Consider the following 15,674-nt stretch of genomic DNA (forward strand, 5'->3'; position numbering starts at 1 on the left):
CACGCTGTGGGTTTGAAATCAGGTAGGAGGCAGTAGCCGGACCCTAGACTGATTTTGTGCCTGGATGTCCTCTGGCTGTTTCTGACCCATTCCCTTCCCTTGTTGGCATGTTGTGATACAGGACGTGCTGGGTCAGAGCAGCACCTCTTTGGCTGCCTCTTCAGGCTGCCTTTTTGAGGAGCTGCAGCATTACTTGTGTTCTCCAGCATCTGCTAACCGTGTACAGTGGTCAGGCTTGGGATGGCTGAGCCCTTGCAGGCCTTGTTCCGTGGCACTGCTCAGTGTGGTTTTGGTTTGTGAAGGAGCAGGCAGGTTAGTTGTGGGGTGTTGGTATTCACTATGGAGCAGCTGGACTGTGTCTGGGTGATGGGTGTGCAGGAGGGATGTCTGCCTGTGCAGGATCCTATCCCCAGCACTGGGCATCTTGTCCCCCTGAAATAGGGGATTGCATCTCCCTTCCTTGGGAACAGGGCACACATGGGCAGATGTTGATCCAAGAGATGCTCCATAGCATCCTGGTGACCTGTCCTCTTCCATGTCCCCTTCCTGTGTGCCCTCACTGCCTGCTGCTGGTGGGGTTTGCTCTGCTGGGCTGGGAGAGGGTGGAAGTGGGATCTCCACCTGCAGGCCTTGGTTGTGCTGCTGCCAGCCTGAGCATGCCCCCCTGTGCAGCAGAAATCGTGTCCCTTATGAAGGGTCTTCACTGGTGCTTGGGGAGAGAAGCTTTGTGCTGGGGCCCTGCCACCCTTTGGAGTCTCACCAGTGACTGGATCAGCCCAGGGCTCTCAGTGAAGGACCTGTGATGCACGGTACCTTCCGGTGAGGGTTTGCAGGGGAGAGGTTTGGGAGAGCAGTCCCTCTGCATGTCCCTGCTTGGTTTATCCGAGGCTCCAGCTCTGCACTAGCAATACTGTCCTGGTTTTCACCTTTGATTTGAATGGTACTGGATGGTTTGGGGGCTGTGAGTTCCCCATGCTGCCAGCAGCTCTGTGAGGAGCATGCAGACTATGGCAGGGAAAGGGCTGGAGCTGCTCTGCTCCCCTAGCAAGGAGGGATGGGGTCTTCTCTTACCAGCACTACTGGTACCTGCCCAGCCAGGAACGTGGTTCTGGTGGGATGGGGAGCACTGGTATCTCCAAAGGGACCCATGAGGGTCTCCTTGTCCCATCCCTAGCCGGAACACTCATATCCTGAAGCAGCCTCCATTGGCTCTCACTTGCAGGGAGCTCCCTGTCTCTGGGACAGCACTGTTAACCTCTTGTCTCCTTCCTTCCTTCCTTCCTTCCTCTTCCTTTCTGCCCCACAGCGCCAGAGCCGGGGTGAAAGAGCTGATTTTGTAAAGCACTTTAAGGCGCAGGCAGGCACTGCACGGGCAGCTCCTGCCTCTCCCCACGGGGTGCTCTCCGGCCGGGATGTGCCGGGAATGCCGCCGTGGTTCGTCCGTGTGTTCCCCGTGACTTTTTGCATATCCAGAACTTTTACTGTTTTTTGATGAAGAATCAGATCAATAATGTATTTGTAGCAAACCATTTTTCTCAATAAAGGCAGTTTCATCCATGCCTGGTCTCCCTTGTGCCATCAGTGCTGTGTCTTTGGGATGTGGGATGGAACCATGGGGTGCATGCCCCCAATCCTGTCTTCTCGGGTTTCTCCTTTCCCAAACACAGGGCTTGGGTTTGCAGCTTTGTCCTTATCATCTCCTCCTGTTAATAGCGATGCTGTTTGATCCCAGAGCCAGGCACTGCCAAACCTGGTGTGGGGATCCCCCCATCACATCCCAGCTCTGTGTCCTGCCATCCCTGGCACTCGAAGACAGGACATGGGGAGGGCGCTTGGCACCATGTCCTGTCCCTGGAGCCGCACTGGGCACTGGCCAGGGGACCACGTCGGGTGTTCCTTCCCCGGGTATCCCAGGGAGGTGTCCTGGCTCCGAGCCCCATTGGGGTTCTCCAGGGACATGGGCTGGCTCTGGCCAATCCCTGCAGTGAGGAGAGACCGATCCAGGGAGCAGCCGCTGGTGCCCCTTTGGAGCGGTACAGGGTTCACCCTTGTCCCAGGGCTCCTGTTGCCCCAAGTGTAAGTCTTGGGGACACGATGGCCAGGGCTCATCACACTGAGGAACCCCCTTATCTGCCCCCCGAACAGCCCCTGTGAGGCCTTCCAGGGCCAGGAGGGCATGGCAGCAGAGGGGACGGATGTGTGGCCATGCAATGGTGGGCACCACCACCACCGTGTCTGCCTGTGCCTGCAGGGAGAAGGGGTGCTGGGGGTCCCAATGAGCTGAGGGTCTGCTCCGTCCTGACCCATCTCACGCCATGGGGACGCTACAGGCAGTGGGATCCCATTTGTGGTGGCAGCACTTGGGGACACGACTGTCCCCAGCGCTGTCCCTTACACCTGCAAGTGGCTGGCCCAGTGCTAATGAGCCCTGGGTCCTTACAGAACCTACTGGTGCCTGCAGGGACACAACAGAGGGACACGGCGTGGGGACACATGAGCAGAGGAAGTGTGTTCCCTATTGCTGGCACGGCTTTCCCTGCTCAGCCAGCACCGTGTCCCACCAGCCCTGGGACAGGATCCAGCTGGAATCTCACTGCCGGACCCTCTATGTGTTCTGTAGAGCATCTTCCTCCTGTCCTGCATCCCCACAGCTCCCAGCCCGGAGGGGGATTACAGCAGGGCCCCTAAAAAGAACCCTGGTGCCATGCTGGGGTCTGGCCTGGCCAAATGGGGCTGAGATGGCAGAGATGGTGGGGACAAGGACATCCTGCAAGTGGCCCTGAGCATCCCTATGGCATGGCCAGTGTCTGGATGATGGCAGTGGGACTACCCCCACCGCAGGGGTCCCAGTGCCATCCCTATGACCCCAGTACATGGTGGTGGGGACCCTTGTGCCAGGGCATGGAGGGGGGGACTGGCTGGATGAGGTGGGTGTCAGAGGAAGCTGCTTTATGCATCCCTGCTGCTAAATCGGGTCCCACAGCTGAGGGGAAAGAATCCCACATCCCGGAATAGCTGCGTGCCGAGTCCTCCGCTCCCACCCATGGAAAATGCCTATAAATACCGGGGTGTGGGGCCAGGGACCCCTGCCCTGCCACCAAGGGAGCACCACGGTGTCACCCACATCCCCCCCAACACCCGGAGCTGGGGGTATTTTATGCTGCAATGAGTGACCACAGGAGGGGGGTGACACAGGCAGTGGATCTGGGTTGGGGGGTGCCCATAGGGATGAATGGGGCCACCCAGGCGCTGCTGTGCTGAGGGCATTGGGAGCACTGAGAGGGGAATGGGAGCACTGGAAGGATGCTGGGGGCACTGGGTCCATTGGAGGGGCACTGGGGTATTGGGGTACAGCACATACTGGGAGCACTGGGGGCTGTGAAGGTGCTGGGGGCACTGGAGGTACTGGGATCCTGAAGGCTCTGGGAGCACCAGGGAAGCACTGGGGATATTGGGAACATTGGGATGGGATGTGGTGTAGTGGTACTGGGGGCCCTGGAGACAGAGGGTGTGCTGGGATAACGGGGAGAGCTGGGGCATCAGGGACAGTGGAGGTAATGAGAGAGCAGGGAACACTGTAGTAGCACTGGAGAACTGGGGTTTGGAGTTTTGGGAGCATTGGGAACGCTGCAGGGATAGGGAACACTGGGGGCACTGGGGACAATGGCAGTACTGGGGGGCACTGGGGGCACTGAGAGCACTGGGGGCAGTGTGAGCAGTGGGAGCACTGGGGGCACTGGGAGCACTCGGGCACTGGAGCACTGGAAACATTGGGGGACACTGGGAGCGCTGGGGACACTGGGGGCACTGGGGAGCACTAGGAGGCACTTGTAGTACTAGGGGCACGGGGGGCACTGGGAGCACTGGGGGCACTGGGGGGCATTGGGGGCACTGAGGGGCACTGGAAGCACTGGGAGCACGGGGGGGCACTGGGAGGGGCACTGGAAGCACTGGGGGGGCACTGGAAGCACTGGGAACACTGGGGGCACTGAGGGGCACTGGGAGCACTGGGGGCACTGGGGTGCACTGGAAGCACTGGGGGTATTGGGAGCACTGGGGACACTGGGAGCACTGGGGGCACTGGGGGCGCTGGAGGCACTGGGAGCACTGGGGGCACTGGAAGCACTGGGAGCACTGGGGGACACTGGGAGCGCTGGGGACCCTGGGGGCACTGGGAAGCACTAGGGGGCACTGGTAGTACTAGGGGCACTGGGAACACTGGGGGCACTGGGAGCACTGGGGGCACTGGGGGGCATTGGGGGCACTGAGGGCACTGAGGGGCACTGAAAGCACTGCGAGCACTGGGGGGTACTTGGAGCACTGGAAGCACTGGGGGGCACTGGAAGCACTGAGAGCACTGGGAGCACTGGGGGCACTGGAGACACTGGGAGCACTGGGGGCGCTGGAGGCACTGGGAGCACTGGGGGCACTTGGAGCACTGGGGGCACTTGAAGCACTGGAAGCACTGGGGACACTGGGAGCACTGGGGGCGCTGGAGGCACTGGGGGGCATTGGGGGCACTGAAGGCACTGAGGGGCGCTGGAAGCACTGCGAGCACTGGGGGGTACTGGGAGCACTGGAAGCACTGGGGGGGGCACTGGAAGCACTGAGAGCACTGGGGGCACTGGGAGCACTGGGGGCACTGGGAGGCACTGGAAGCACTGGGAGCACTGGGGACACTGGGAGCCCTGGGAGCACTGGGGGCACTGGGGGGCATTGGGGGCACTGAGGGCACTGAGGGGCACTGGAAGCACTGTGAGCACTGGGGGGTACTGGGAACACTGGGGGGGGGGGCACTGGAAGCACTGGGAGCACTGGGGGCACTGGAGGGCACTGGGAGGGGTACTGGAAGCACTGGGTGGGGCACTGGAAGCACTGGGAGCACTGGGGGCACTGGAAGCTCTAGGAGCACTGGGTGCACTGGAAGCTCTAGGAGCACTGGGTGCCCTGGGACAACTGGGGGCACTGGGGACACTGGGAGCACTGGGGGCGCTGGAGGCACTGGGAGCACTGGGAGCACTGGGCACACTGGAGGCAGTGGGAGCACTGGGGGCACTGGGGGCACTGGAAGCACTGGGGGACACTGGGAGCGCTGGGGACATTGGAGGCACTGGTGAGCACTAGGGGGCACTGGTAGTACTAGGGGCACTGGGAGCACTGGGGGCAATGGGGGCACTAGGGTGCGCTGGGAACACTGGGGGCACTGGGAGCACTGGGGGCACTGGGGGGCATTGGGGGCACTGAGGGCACTGAGGGGCACTGGAAGCACTGGTGGGCACTGGATGGCACTGGAAGAAATGGGGGCACTGGAAGCACTGGGAGCACTTGGGGGCACTGGGAGCACTGGGGGCAATGGGGGCAATGGGAGCACTGGGAGCACTGGGGGCAATGGGAGCACTGGGAGCACTGGAAGCACTGGATGGCACTGGAAGAAATGGGGGCACTGGAAGCACTGGGAGCACTTGAGGGCACTGGGAGCACTGGGGGCAATGGGGGCAATGGGAGCACTGGGAGCACTGGAAGCACTGGATGGCACTGGAAGAAATGGGGGCACTGGAAGCACTGGGAGCACTTGGGGGCACTGGGAGCACTGGGGGCAATGGGGGCAATGGGAGCACTGGGAGCACTGGAAGCACTGGGGGCAATGGGGGCACTGGGAGCACTGGAAGCACTGGATGGCACTGGAAGCACTGGAAACACTGGGGGGCACTGGTGGCACTGTCGCCGCACTGTCGCCACTGCGCATGCGCTGCCCCTTCCCGACTCGGAGATGGCTCCCCCGAGCGCCGACCCCAGCGCCGGCGGGGGCGGAGCCTCCCCGTGGTCCGATCGCTGCCATTGGACGCCAGGAGCCGGGCGCTGCGGGATCAGCCAATGGCGAGGCGGGAGCCACCCGCAGGCCACGCTGACGCGCGGGGCGCGGGGCCGGGGCTCCGTGCTGCCCGCACCGTGCCCGCAGCGCCATGGCGGTGTCCGCGGTGACCTGCACGGCTCCCGTCAACATCGCCGTCATCAAGTACTGTGAGTGCCGCCCCACCGGGACCGGGACACCCGGTGCGGGCCGGGGGGGGGGGGGGGGGGGGGTGGTGTTGGAGCTGGCTGAGGTGCGGTGCCAGACCGTGCCCCTTGTGCCGTGCGGGGCTTAGGGGTGGCTGATGGCTCCCTGCAAGTGCCTGGCAGGAGGATGGAGCCAGGAGGGGCTGCGCTCTGCTCCCAGTGGGACAAGAGGAAACGGCCCCAGGCTGCGCCAGGGCAGGGGTAGGTGGAGATGAGGAACAATTCCTGCCCCAGAGGGTGCTGGGGCATTGGAACAGGCTGCCCAGGTGTCGTGGTTTAAACCCAGTCAGGCAGCTCGTTCACTCACTTCCCCCCCTTCTTTCCCTGCCCCTACTCCCGGAGGGACGGAGAGGAGAATCGAAAAGAATGCAACTCCCACGGGTTGAGATAAGAACAGTTTAGTAACTAAGGTATAACACAGATCACTACTGCTGCCACCAATAATAATAATGATAAAGGAAATAACAAGGGAAGAGAATACAACACCTCACCACCAGCCGACTGATAACTTGCCCCCCAAGCCCAACCAAGCTCCGACCCATACCTCCTCCAACCCTGCAGTCTCCCAGCCCTTCCGGCTAACTCCCCATTACCTCCTGGGCATGACGTGCTGTGGTATGGAATACCTCTTTGGTCAGTTTGGGTCAGGTGTCCTGTCTCTGCTTCCTCCTGGCTTCCCCTCCTCCCTGGCAGAGCATGAGGCTCACAAAGTCCTTGGCCAAACCAAAACATCCTTGTTATCAGCTCTGTTCCTGAGATGAAAGTCAAAACACTGCACTACACCAGCTACCAGGGAGGAGAAACATGACTGCTACTGCTGAACCCAGGACACCAGGGCAGGGCTGCAGTCAGCGTCCCTGGAGACGAGGCCTCAGTGCCGTGGGTTGGTGGGATAATGTTTGGGGTTGATGGTGTCAGAGTCCTTCCAGACCCTGTTCATCCTATGCCATGCTGAATGATGTGGTGCTGTACCTACCTGCGCTGAGCTGTGCCGTGCCGTGCTCTCTCTTGCAGGGGGCAAGCGGGACAATGACCTCATCCTGCCCATCAACTCCTCCCTGAGCGTCACGCTGCACCAGGACCAGGTTGGGATGGGGTCAGGACCGGGCTCAGGCCCCTCTGTCCCCCATCCCATACAGGGATTGGGGGGGAGTGCTGTGGACCCTCCGACTGCACTGACCCCCATTTCCCTGCAGCTCAAGACCACCACCACGGCCGCTGCCAGCCGGGACTTCACGGAGGACCGGCTATGGCTGAACGGGGAGGAGGCGGATGTGGGGCACCCCCGGCTGCAGGCCTGCCTGCGGGAGGGTGAGTGTCCCCCATCCCATCCCATCCCATCCCATCCCATCCCATCCCATCCCATCCCATCCACCGGGAAGCGCTGCTCCCCACTGCATCCCCAGTTCCTCCCTGTATCCCTCACAGTGCGGCGCCTGGCCCGAAAGCGCCGGGGCAGCAGCACGGTGGACACGGCCGCGCTCAGCCTCTCCTACAAGGTCCACATCGCCACCGAGAACAACTTCCCCACCGCAGCCGGTTTGGCATCCTCCGCTGCCGGCTACGCCTGCCTGGGTGGGTGAGCCGGGACACGGGGGACACCGCATCCCAGGCCTGTCCCCACCATCCTGACCCCGTCCCCATCCCCGTCCCCACAGTGTCCACGCTGGCGCGGCTGTACGGCGTGGAGGGCGAGCTGTCGGAGGTGGCGCGGCGCGGCTCGGGCAGTGCTTGCCGCAGCATGCTGGGGGGCTTCGTGCAGTGGCAGCGGGGCGAGCGGCCGGACGGCAGGGACAGCATCGCGCAGCAAGTGGCCCCCGAAACGCACTGGCCCGAGCTCAGGGTCCTCATCCTGGTGGTGAGGGGCTGGGGACGGGGTGTGTGGCTGTAACCATCACCCACTGGCGATGGTGATGGAGCACCCCAACACTATGTGGGTGCTGACCCTGGGGATCAGGGGGTGCCCCCTTGCTGGGGATGGGGGATCAGGGGATGCCCCGTGTTGGGGCTTGGGGATCAGGGGATGCCCCTTGTTGGGGCTTGGGGATCAGGGGATGCTCCTTTCTGGGGCTGGGGGTATCAGGGGGTGCCCCTTGCTAGGGATGGGGATCAGGGAGTGCCCCCTGTTTGGGCTTGGGGATCAGGGGGTGTCTTTTTTTCTGGGGCTGGGGGGATCAGAGGGTGCCCCTTGCTGGGGATGGGTGATCACGGGTGCCTCTTGCTGGGGATGGGTGAATCAGGGGATGCTCCTTGATGGGGACCAGGGGCACCTCTTGCTGGGGTTAGGGGGATCAGGGGATGCCCCTTGCTGGGGCTGGGGTATCAGGGAATGCCTGTTGCTGGGGATGGGAGCTCATGGGGAGTGTTATATCCCATTGTCTGTGCCCCCCCCCAGGTCAGTGGTGAGAAGAAGCAGGTTGGCAGCACAGCAGGGATGCAGACCAGCGTGGACACCAGCCGCTTGCTGAAGGTAGGGAGCTCAATCCTGTCCAGCACAGCTGCCTGCAGGCAGGGTTTGGGGTCCTGGTTCCCTTACGATGGTATTTCTCCATCCTTGGGAGCACTGAGGGAGCATGGGGGGTGTTGCATGAACCCCACAGGGTGATGTGGGTGCTGTGGGTGTCACCAAACTGAGGTGACCACGGCTCCAATCATGGCAGCACCGCGCAGAGGTGGTGGTGCCAGAGCGCCTGGCCCTGATGGTGCGGCACATCCGTGAGCGGGACTTCGAGGGCTTTGGGAAGCTCACCATGCAGGACAGCAACCAGTTCCACGCCACCTGCCTCGACACCTTCCCCCCCATCTTCTACCTCAATGACATCTCACGGAACATCATCGCCTTAGCGCACCGCTTCAATGCCCACCACGGGTGCACCAAGGTACCCACGCCGCCCCCATGGGGCTCTGGGTGTGCTCTGGTGCTGTGGTCCCTCACCCCACGTTGGGTCTCATCTCACCACAGGTAGCATACACCTTTGATGCCGGCCCTAACGCCGTCATCTTCATGCTGGCCGACACCGTGGCCGAGTTCGTGGAGGTGGTGAGACGCAGCTTCCCCCCCGCCACCAACGGGGACCAGTAAGGGCGATGCCGTGGCTCACTGTGGGGCGCAGGGTGGTGGGGCTGTGGCAGGGGCTGACGGCTCCGCTGTGCCGCAGGTTTGTGCGCGGGCTCCCTGTGAGCTCGGCCTCGCTGCCGGAGGAGCTGCTCACAGCCGTGGTGGCTGAGCCGGTGCCGGGAGCTGTCCGGTACATCCTGCACACCAAGGTATGGGGCTGGGGGGAGCATGGGGCAGGGGAGCCCGTCTGCCCATCACCAGGGCTGGGTATGGGACCCCATCCACATCCGCACCCCCGGGGTTGTGCATGAGACCCCATCCGTGGCCCCAGGGGTCTGTGTGTGACCCTGATCCTGTCCCCAGGGGTGTATAGGACCCTATTTCCATCTCTGGGTTATGTGAGACCCCATCCCCAGGAGCTCTGCAAGACTCTTGTCTCCAGGGATGCACATGACACCATCCCTGTCCTGAAGAGTCCACAGGACCCCGTTCACATCCCCAGGGGCGTATGTGTGACCCCATCCATGTCACCAGGGGTGTACAGGACTCTGTCCCTATCTCCATGGGGTTATGTGAGACCCCATCTCTGTCCCCATCCACAAGGGTGTCTGCAGGACCCTGTCTCCAGGGGTGCACATGACCACATCCCTGTCCTCCAGGGTGTACAGGACCCTATCCCATCCCCAGAGTTGTGTGCGGAATCCCACCCCTGTTCCCAAGAGTGCACAGGACCCTGTTCCCCTTCCCATCCTGGTGAGGGGCTGTGAGAGCTTGTCCCCATCCGCAAGGTTGTGCATGAGCTGCTATCCCCATCCCCAGGGGTACAGAGAACCCCATTCCCATCCCTGTCCCCATCCTGAGGGTTGTGTGTGGGACCCTATCCCTGTCCCCCATCCTTAGACATGTTCCCATGAGCATGACCCATTGGGGTGCCCTTTTGAAGTCTGTGGGGCCCAGAGCTGTCCCCCAGCCCCAAAGGGCTGCCCTGCAGGCAGCGGAGCTCCCTGCTGCCCGTAACCCATCTCCTGCCCCACAGCCTGGCCCCGGACCCCAGTTCCTGGATGACCCCAGCCAGCACCTCCTGGGAGCAGATGGGCTGCCCCGCCGGACAGCCTGAGCCCGGTGACACCGCCAGGGACAACTGATGTGCCAGGGGGCTCTGCCGGTGCCACCCTGGTGCGAAGCTGTCCCCAGCCCTGGGCAGGTTGTGACCCCAGGCCTGGTTCTTACTCTTTTGTAAGGATATAGAGCTTCTGCAGTGCTGTTCTGGGGTGCCCAGGCTCCACAGGTGATGCTGGGGTGGGGGACAGGAGACAGGGCTGGGTCATCCTCATGGCTCTGCCTGCCAGGCTGGGGCTGATCCTGTCTTCCCTGCGCAACCTCTGTCACCCCACATGGCCCCTGTGCTTCCCCTGTCATAGAGTCATAGAACAGTTAGAGTTGGAATATCCAGTTCCAACCGCCCTGCCATGGGCAGGGACACCTCACACTAAACCATGGCACCCAAGGCTCTGTCCAACCTGGCCTTGAACACCGCCAAGGACGGAGCATTCACGACTTCCCTGGGCAACCCATTCCAGTGCCTCACCACCCTCACAGTAAAGAACTTCCTCCTTATATCCAATCTAAACTTCTGTTTAAGTCTGTACCCATTCCCCCTTGTCCTGTCACTACAGTCCCTGATGAAGAGTCCCTCTCCAGCATCCTTGTAGCCCCCTTCAGACACTGTAAGGCTGCTATGGAAGCCTGTCCACCCCGTGTCCATTGTGGGGCTGTTTCTGTTCCCTTTCTCCCCCCGCTGTCCCTGCTAGGACTGACGCTGTCCTCCTGTGCCCCTTGCAGGGCTGATCCTGTCTCTCAGATGTCCCTACTGGGGCTGATCCTGGCCCTCAGCATCACCCTTGTCACCCCACATGGCCCCTGTTCCCCCCAGTGACCCTCATAGGGCTGAGCCTGTCCCCTTGGACCGGAACCCCCCTTCACCACCCTCGTCGCCCCACATGTCCCGTGCACGACCCCTGTGTCCCGGTGTGACCCTTGGGTAGGGGGCTGGAGCGGGTCTCTATGGGGGCGTGGCCTACGGGGGGGGCGTGGCTTCCGGGAAGAGGCGTGGCGGGCGCTGGTTGCGCATCAGCCTTCCTGGTCGGGCCGCGCCGAACCGAGCCGAAGCGAATCGGGGGGGACCCGAAGCGGGCCGAGCGCAGCCGAAGGGGCTCGGGGGAGCCATGGGGCAGATCGAGTGGGCCATGTGGGCCAACGAGCAGGCACTGGCGGCGGGGCTCAGTGAGTGCCGGGGGGGGGGGGAGCAGGGGATGGGGGTGCAGAGTTTGGGGGTGCAGAGGGGTTGGGATGTAGGGTTTAGGGGTGTAGGGACACGGTTTGGGGTGCAGAGGGGCTGGGATGCAGGGGCAGGGTTTGTGGGGTGCAGCGTCTATGGGTGCAGAGGGGTGGGGGTGCAGAGCAGTGAGGGGTCAGGGGTAGGGTTTGGGGGGATGCAGGGTCTGGGGGTGCAGGGTTTGGGGGGTGCAGAGGAATGGGGGGTCAGGGCTAGGGTCTGGGGGTGCAGGGGCTTTTGGTCCAGGGGCGGCGCTTGGGTGCAGGGTTTGGGGGTACAGAGGTATGGGGATGCAGGGTTAGGGTCTGGGGGTTCCGGGGTGGTATTTGAGGGTGCAGGGTTTGGGCAGTGCAGGGATTGGGGTGCAGAGGAACGGGGGGTCAGGGGTAGGGGCTGGGGGTGCAGGGGCTTTTGGTGCAGGCGCACGGCTTGGGGGTGCAGGGTTTGTGGGTGCAGGGTTAGGGTCTGGGGGTTCAGGCGTGGTGTTTGGGGGTGCAGGGTTTGGGGGATGCAGGATCATTGTGAGTGTAGGGTTTGGGGGGTGCAGGTTCAGGATTTGTGGGTGCAGGGTTTGTGGGTGCAGAATTTGGGGGTGCAGGGTTTGGGTGTGCATGGTTTGGGGTTGTGGGGTTTGGGAGTTGTGGGTGCAGGGTTTAGTGGGTGCAGGGTTTGGAGGGTGCAGGGTTTGAGGATGCAGGGTTTGGGGATGCAGGGTTTGGGCGTGCAGGGGTTTTGGGTGCAGGGTTTTGGGGATGCAGGATCATTGTGAGTGTAGGGTTTGGGGGGTGCAGTGTTTGGGGTGTGTGGGTGCAGGGTTTCGTTGGTGCAGGGTTTGGGGGTGCAGAATTTTGGGGTGCATGGTTTGGAGGTGCATGTTTTGGTGGGTGTGGGTGTAGGGTTTTGGGGGTGCAGAATTTGGGGGTGCAGGTTTTGGGGTTGCGGGGTTTGGGGGTTTTGGGTGCAGGGTTTTGGGGATGCAGGATCATTGTGAGTGCAGGGTTTGGGGAGTGCAGTGTTTTTTGGGGGCAGGATCAGGGTTTGGGGATGCAGGGGTCGAGGAGCTCCGGGGGTTTCCGGGATGGCGCAAGAGGGAGGCGGCGGGGCCGGCCGCGAAGTGCGGTCCCGTTGGGATTGCGCAGGACGGGAGCCTCCTCTTCCTCCTCGTCCCTCTCCGCTCCCTCCTCCTCCTCCTTCTCCCCCGATGCTTCCTTCCCGCACAGGGCAAGGCTCGGTGGGGGGGGGTTGGTTAACACAGCCTTCCCCTGTGATCAGCCCCATACTGGGCCCCCCCGGTTCCCTTCTCTTCAATCCAGGGGCTCCCTGCATGCTGGGGTACAGGCACCGCAGTCCTGGATTGTGGGGGGCACGTCCCGGTGTGAGGGGGCTGCATCCTGGGTTTGGGAAGCCGTATTCCTGGTTGCAGGCAGTGTTCCAGATTGACGGGTTGCATCCTGGGGTAGGGGGTTGTATCCCACATTGGGGGGGCTGTATCCCAGGTTGGGATGCCATATCCTGGATTGGGGTGCTGTATCCCAGGTTGGGGGTGCTGTATCCCGGGTTGGGGGAGCTGTATCCCAGGTTGGGATGCCATATCCTGGATTGGGGTACCGTGTCCCAGATTGGGATGCTGTATCCCGGGTTGGGGGTGCTGTATCCCAGGTTGAGATGCCATATCCTGGATTGGGGTACCATGTCCCAGATTGGGATGCTGTATCCTGGGTTGGGGGTGCTGTATCCCAGGTTGGAATGCCATATCCGGGATTGGGGTACCATGTCCCAGATTGGGATGCTGTATCCTGGGTTGGGGGAGCTGTATCCTGGGTTGGGGGAGCTGTATCCCAGGTTGAGATGCCATATCCTGGATTGGGGTACCATGTCCCAGATTGGGATGCTGTATCCCGGGTTGGGGGAGCTGTATCCCAGGTTGGAATGCCATATCCGGGATTGGGGTGCTGTATCCCGGGTTGGGGGTGCTGTATTCCATGTTGGGATGCTGTATCCTTGTTTGGGGTGCTATATTCTGGGTTGGGGTGCTGTATCCTGGGTTGGGTTCCCTTATTCTGAGTTGGGATTCCGTATCCCAGTTGGGATGCTGTGTCCGAGGTTGGGGGTTCTGTGTCCCATGTTGAGATGCTGTATCCCCGTTGGGATGCTGTGTCCCAGGTTGGGGGTGCTGTGTCCCATGTTGAGATGCTGTATCCCAGTTGGGATGCCGTGTCCTGGGTTGGGGGTGCTGTATCCCAGTTGGGATGCCATGTCCCCAGCAGGGACCCACCATCCCCACTCTGCCCCACAGTCATGCTGACGGGTGGGATCGTGGCCGTGGCGGGGCAGTTCAAGGGCTGGTACTTTGCGGCGTACGCCATGTATCCTTATGGAGAGGATGCCCGGGAGTGGGAATTCCCTGCCCCGATCAGCATGGACAGCAGGAGACACCACCCCCTGCCCAACAGGGGCCCAAGTCCTTCTTTCCCTGCCCTGTTTTCCTTTGGGATTGTGCCTATGGACTCATCCTGCCCCCGAGCATCCCTTTCCTTGACCCCCCCCCCAGCGCTGCAGGTGTCCTGGTCTGCCTGCTTGAGTACCCAAGGAGCAAGAGAAAGAAGGGCTCCACCATGGAGAGGTGGTAAGTGGGGTGTCCCCCCCATATCCCTGTGGTTTGGGGGTCCTGGTACCCCCCAGACGCAGGGTCATGGCACCAGGATTGGGAGCGATGGGATGGGAACAGGGCTGTATCCCATGGATGGGATCCTTGGGGTATCCCATGGACAGACAGCATGGAATGGGGGTCCTTTGGGTAACCCCTGAGTTCTGACCCCCCGTTGTGTCTCTGCAGTGGCCAGAGGTACCTGACAGCGGTGGTGAAGCTCTTTGGACCCCTCACAAGGAACTACTACATCCGAGCCGTCCTGCACGCCGCGTAAGTGGGGTATGGGGTCGGGATCGGGGTGCAGCCCCCGATCAGCCCCTTCCAACCCATCCAATGTCCACACACAGCCTGGCCGTCCCCGCCGGCTTCCTCCTCTCCACCATTCTGGGCACCGTCTGCTTGGGCATCGCCAGTGCCATCTACCTGCTGGTGAGTGCAGAGGGGACGGGGGGGGCAGGTTTATGGGGAGGGGGGGGGTCCCATTGAAGGAGCCTCATTCCCAACGTGTCCCCCACCTCCGTCCTCGCAGGCCGCGGTGCGTGGGGAGGAGTGGAGCCCCATTGAGCAGCAGCCCCGGGAGCGGCCGCACGTGTGGAGCACCATCAAGCAGCCCCCCAACAACCCCCCGCCACGGCCCCCCCAAGACGCCCGCAGGAAGCAGCTGGCGGAGGGGGGGGGTCAGGTGAACCCCATCCCCGTGGAGGCTGAGTGATGGATGGGGACCCCCTCCTGATGCTGCTGCTGCTGCTGCTGCTCGTGCTCCTGCTTCCCAGTGTACTGCAGCTGCTGGGGGGGGAATGGGGTGCTCAGCTCACGGGGATCTTCAAATCCACAGGGATGCTCGGGTCCTGGGGGGGTCTCCAGGTGCCAGGGGCTCCCATCTCCTGTGCATCCTCAAATCCCAAGGGATGCTCGGTTCCTGGGGGTCCACGGCTCCTTGGGATCCCCAAATCCGTGAGGATCATCAGTTCTCCCTGGGATTCCTGGGGAGTCCTCAGATCCACAGGGATGCTCAGCTCCTATGGGGTTTCTAGCTCTCAGGGGCTCCCATCTCCTGTAGATCCTCAAATTCCAAGAGATGCTCAGTTCAATGAGGCATCTCGAGCTTCCACAGGCTCCCCAAATCCCCAGGGATGCTCAGGTCCATGTGGGGTCTCCAGATCCCAGGGGCTGGCCATCTCCTGTGGATCCCCAAATCTCCAGGGATGCTCAGTTCAATGAGGCATCTCCAGCTTCCAGGGGCTCCCCATTTCTTGGGGATCCCCAGATCCACAGGGATGCTCAGCTCCATGAGGGATCTCCAGGTCCCATAGACTCCCCAGGTCCCCAAATCCCTGGGGATCATCAGTTCCCCCTGGGCTCCCCAGTATCCCCAAATCCCCAGTGATGCTCAGCTCCCTGAGGGGTCCAGCTCTCCAAGCAGCCCCCATTTCTCCGGGATCCCCAGATCCCTGTGGAACACCAGCTCCCCAGGAGATCCCCATCTCCCCATGATGGGGATCAGCAGCTCCGCTCCACACCGGCTCTCGCTGCTTTTTGTCACTTGTGCAGTTGCAATAAAGGTTGGGAAAGAC

At 62.2% G+C, this 15,674-nt stretch overlaps 2 protein-coding genes and 1 long non-coding RNA gene across 3 annotated transcripts; all 3 read left to right on the forward strand.

Annotated features, from left to right (window-relative positions):
* The first annotated feature begins 5,953 nt into the window (after positions 1 to 5,953).
* MVD (mevalonate diphosphate decarboxylase) lies at positions 5,954 to 10,372 on the forward strand. Its single transcript, XM_061477328.1, has 10 exons — positions 5,954 to 6,021; positions 7,072 to 7,142; positions 7,254 to 7,368; positions 7,486 to 7,632; positions 7,716 to 7,915; positions 8,453 to 8,527; positions 8,718 to 8,936; positions 9,020 to 9,135; positions 9,216 to 9,324; positions 10,152 to 10,372. The coding sequence occupies exons 1-10, from the start codon at positions 5,964 to 5,966 to the stop codon at positions 10,230 to 10,232; spliced, it is 1,191 nt and encodes a 396-aa protein (XP_061333312.1). The 5' UTR covers positions 5,954 to 5,963; the 3' UTR covers positions 10,233 to 10,372.
* An 845-nt stretch (positions 10,373 to 11,217) lies between these two features.
* Positions 11,218 to 15,674, forward strand: LOC133281593 (cytochrome b-245 light chain). The gene is made up of 6 exons (XM_061477329.1): positions 11,218 to 11,398; positions 13,747 to 13,816; positions 14,002 to 14,076; positions 14,287 to 14,370; positions 14,448 to 14,529; positions 14,630 to 15,674. Exons 1-6 carry the CDS (start codon positions 11,341 to 11,343, stop codon positions 14,810 to 14,812), a joined length of 552 nt encoding a protein of 183 aa, XP_061333313.1. The 5' UTR covers positions 11,218 to 11,340; the 3' UTR covers positions 14,813 to 15,674.
* LOC133281594 (uncharacterized) lies at positions 12,930 to 13,503 on the forward strand. The gene is made up of 3 exons (XR_009747550.1): positions 12,930 to 12,986; positions 13,029 to 13,250; positions 13,333 to 13,503. It is a non-coding gene; the product is annotated as an uncharacterized LOC133281594 (long non-coding RNA).

This window comes from Pezoporus flaviventris, unplaced genomic scaffold (assembly GCF_033815535.1).
Source record: "Pezoporus flaviventris isolate CSIRO_AGI_PZ_B2104156 unplaced genomic scaffold, CSIRO_AGI_Pfla_v1 ptg000105l, whole genome shotgun sequence".
Taxonomy (NCBI): Eukaryota; Metazoa; Chordata; class Aves; order Psittaciformes; family Psittacidae; genus Pezoporus; species Pezoporus flaviventris.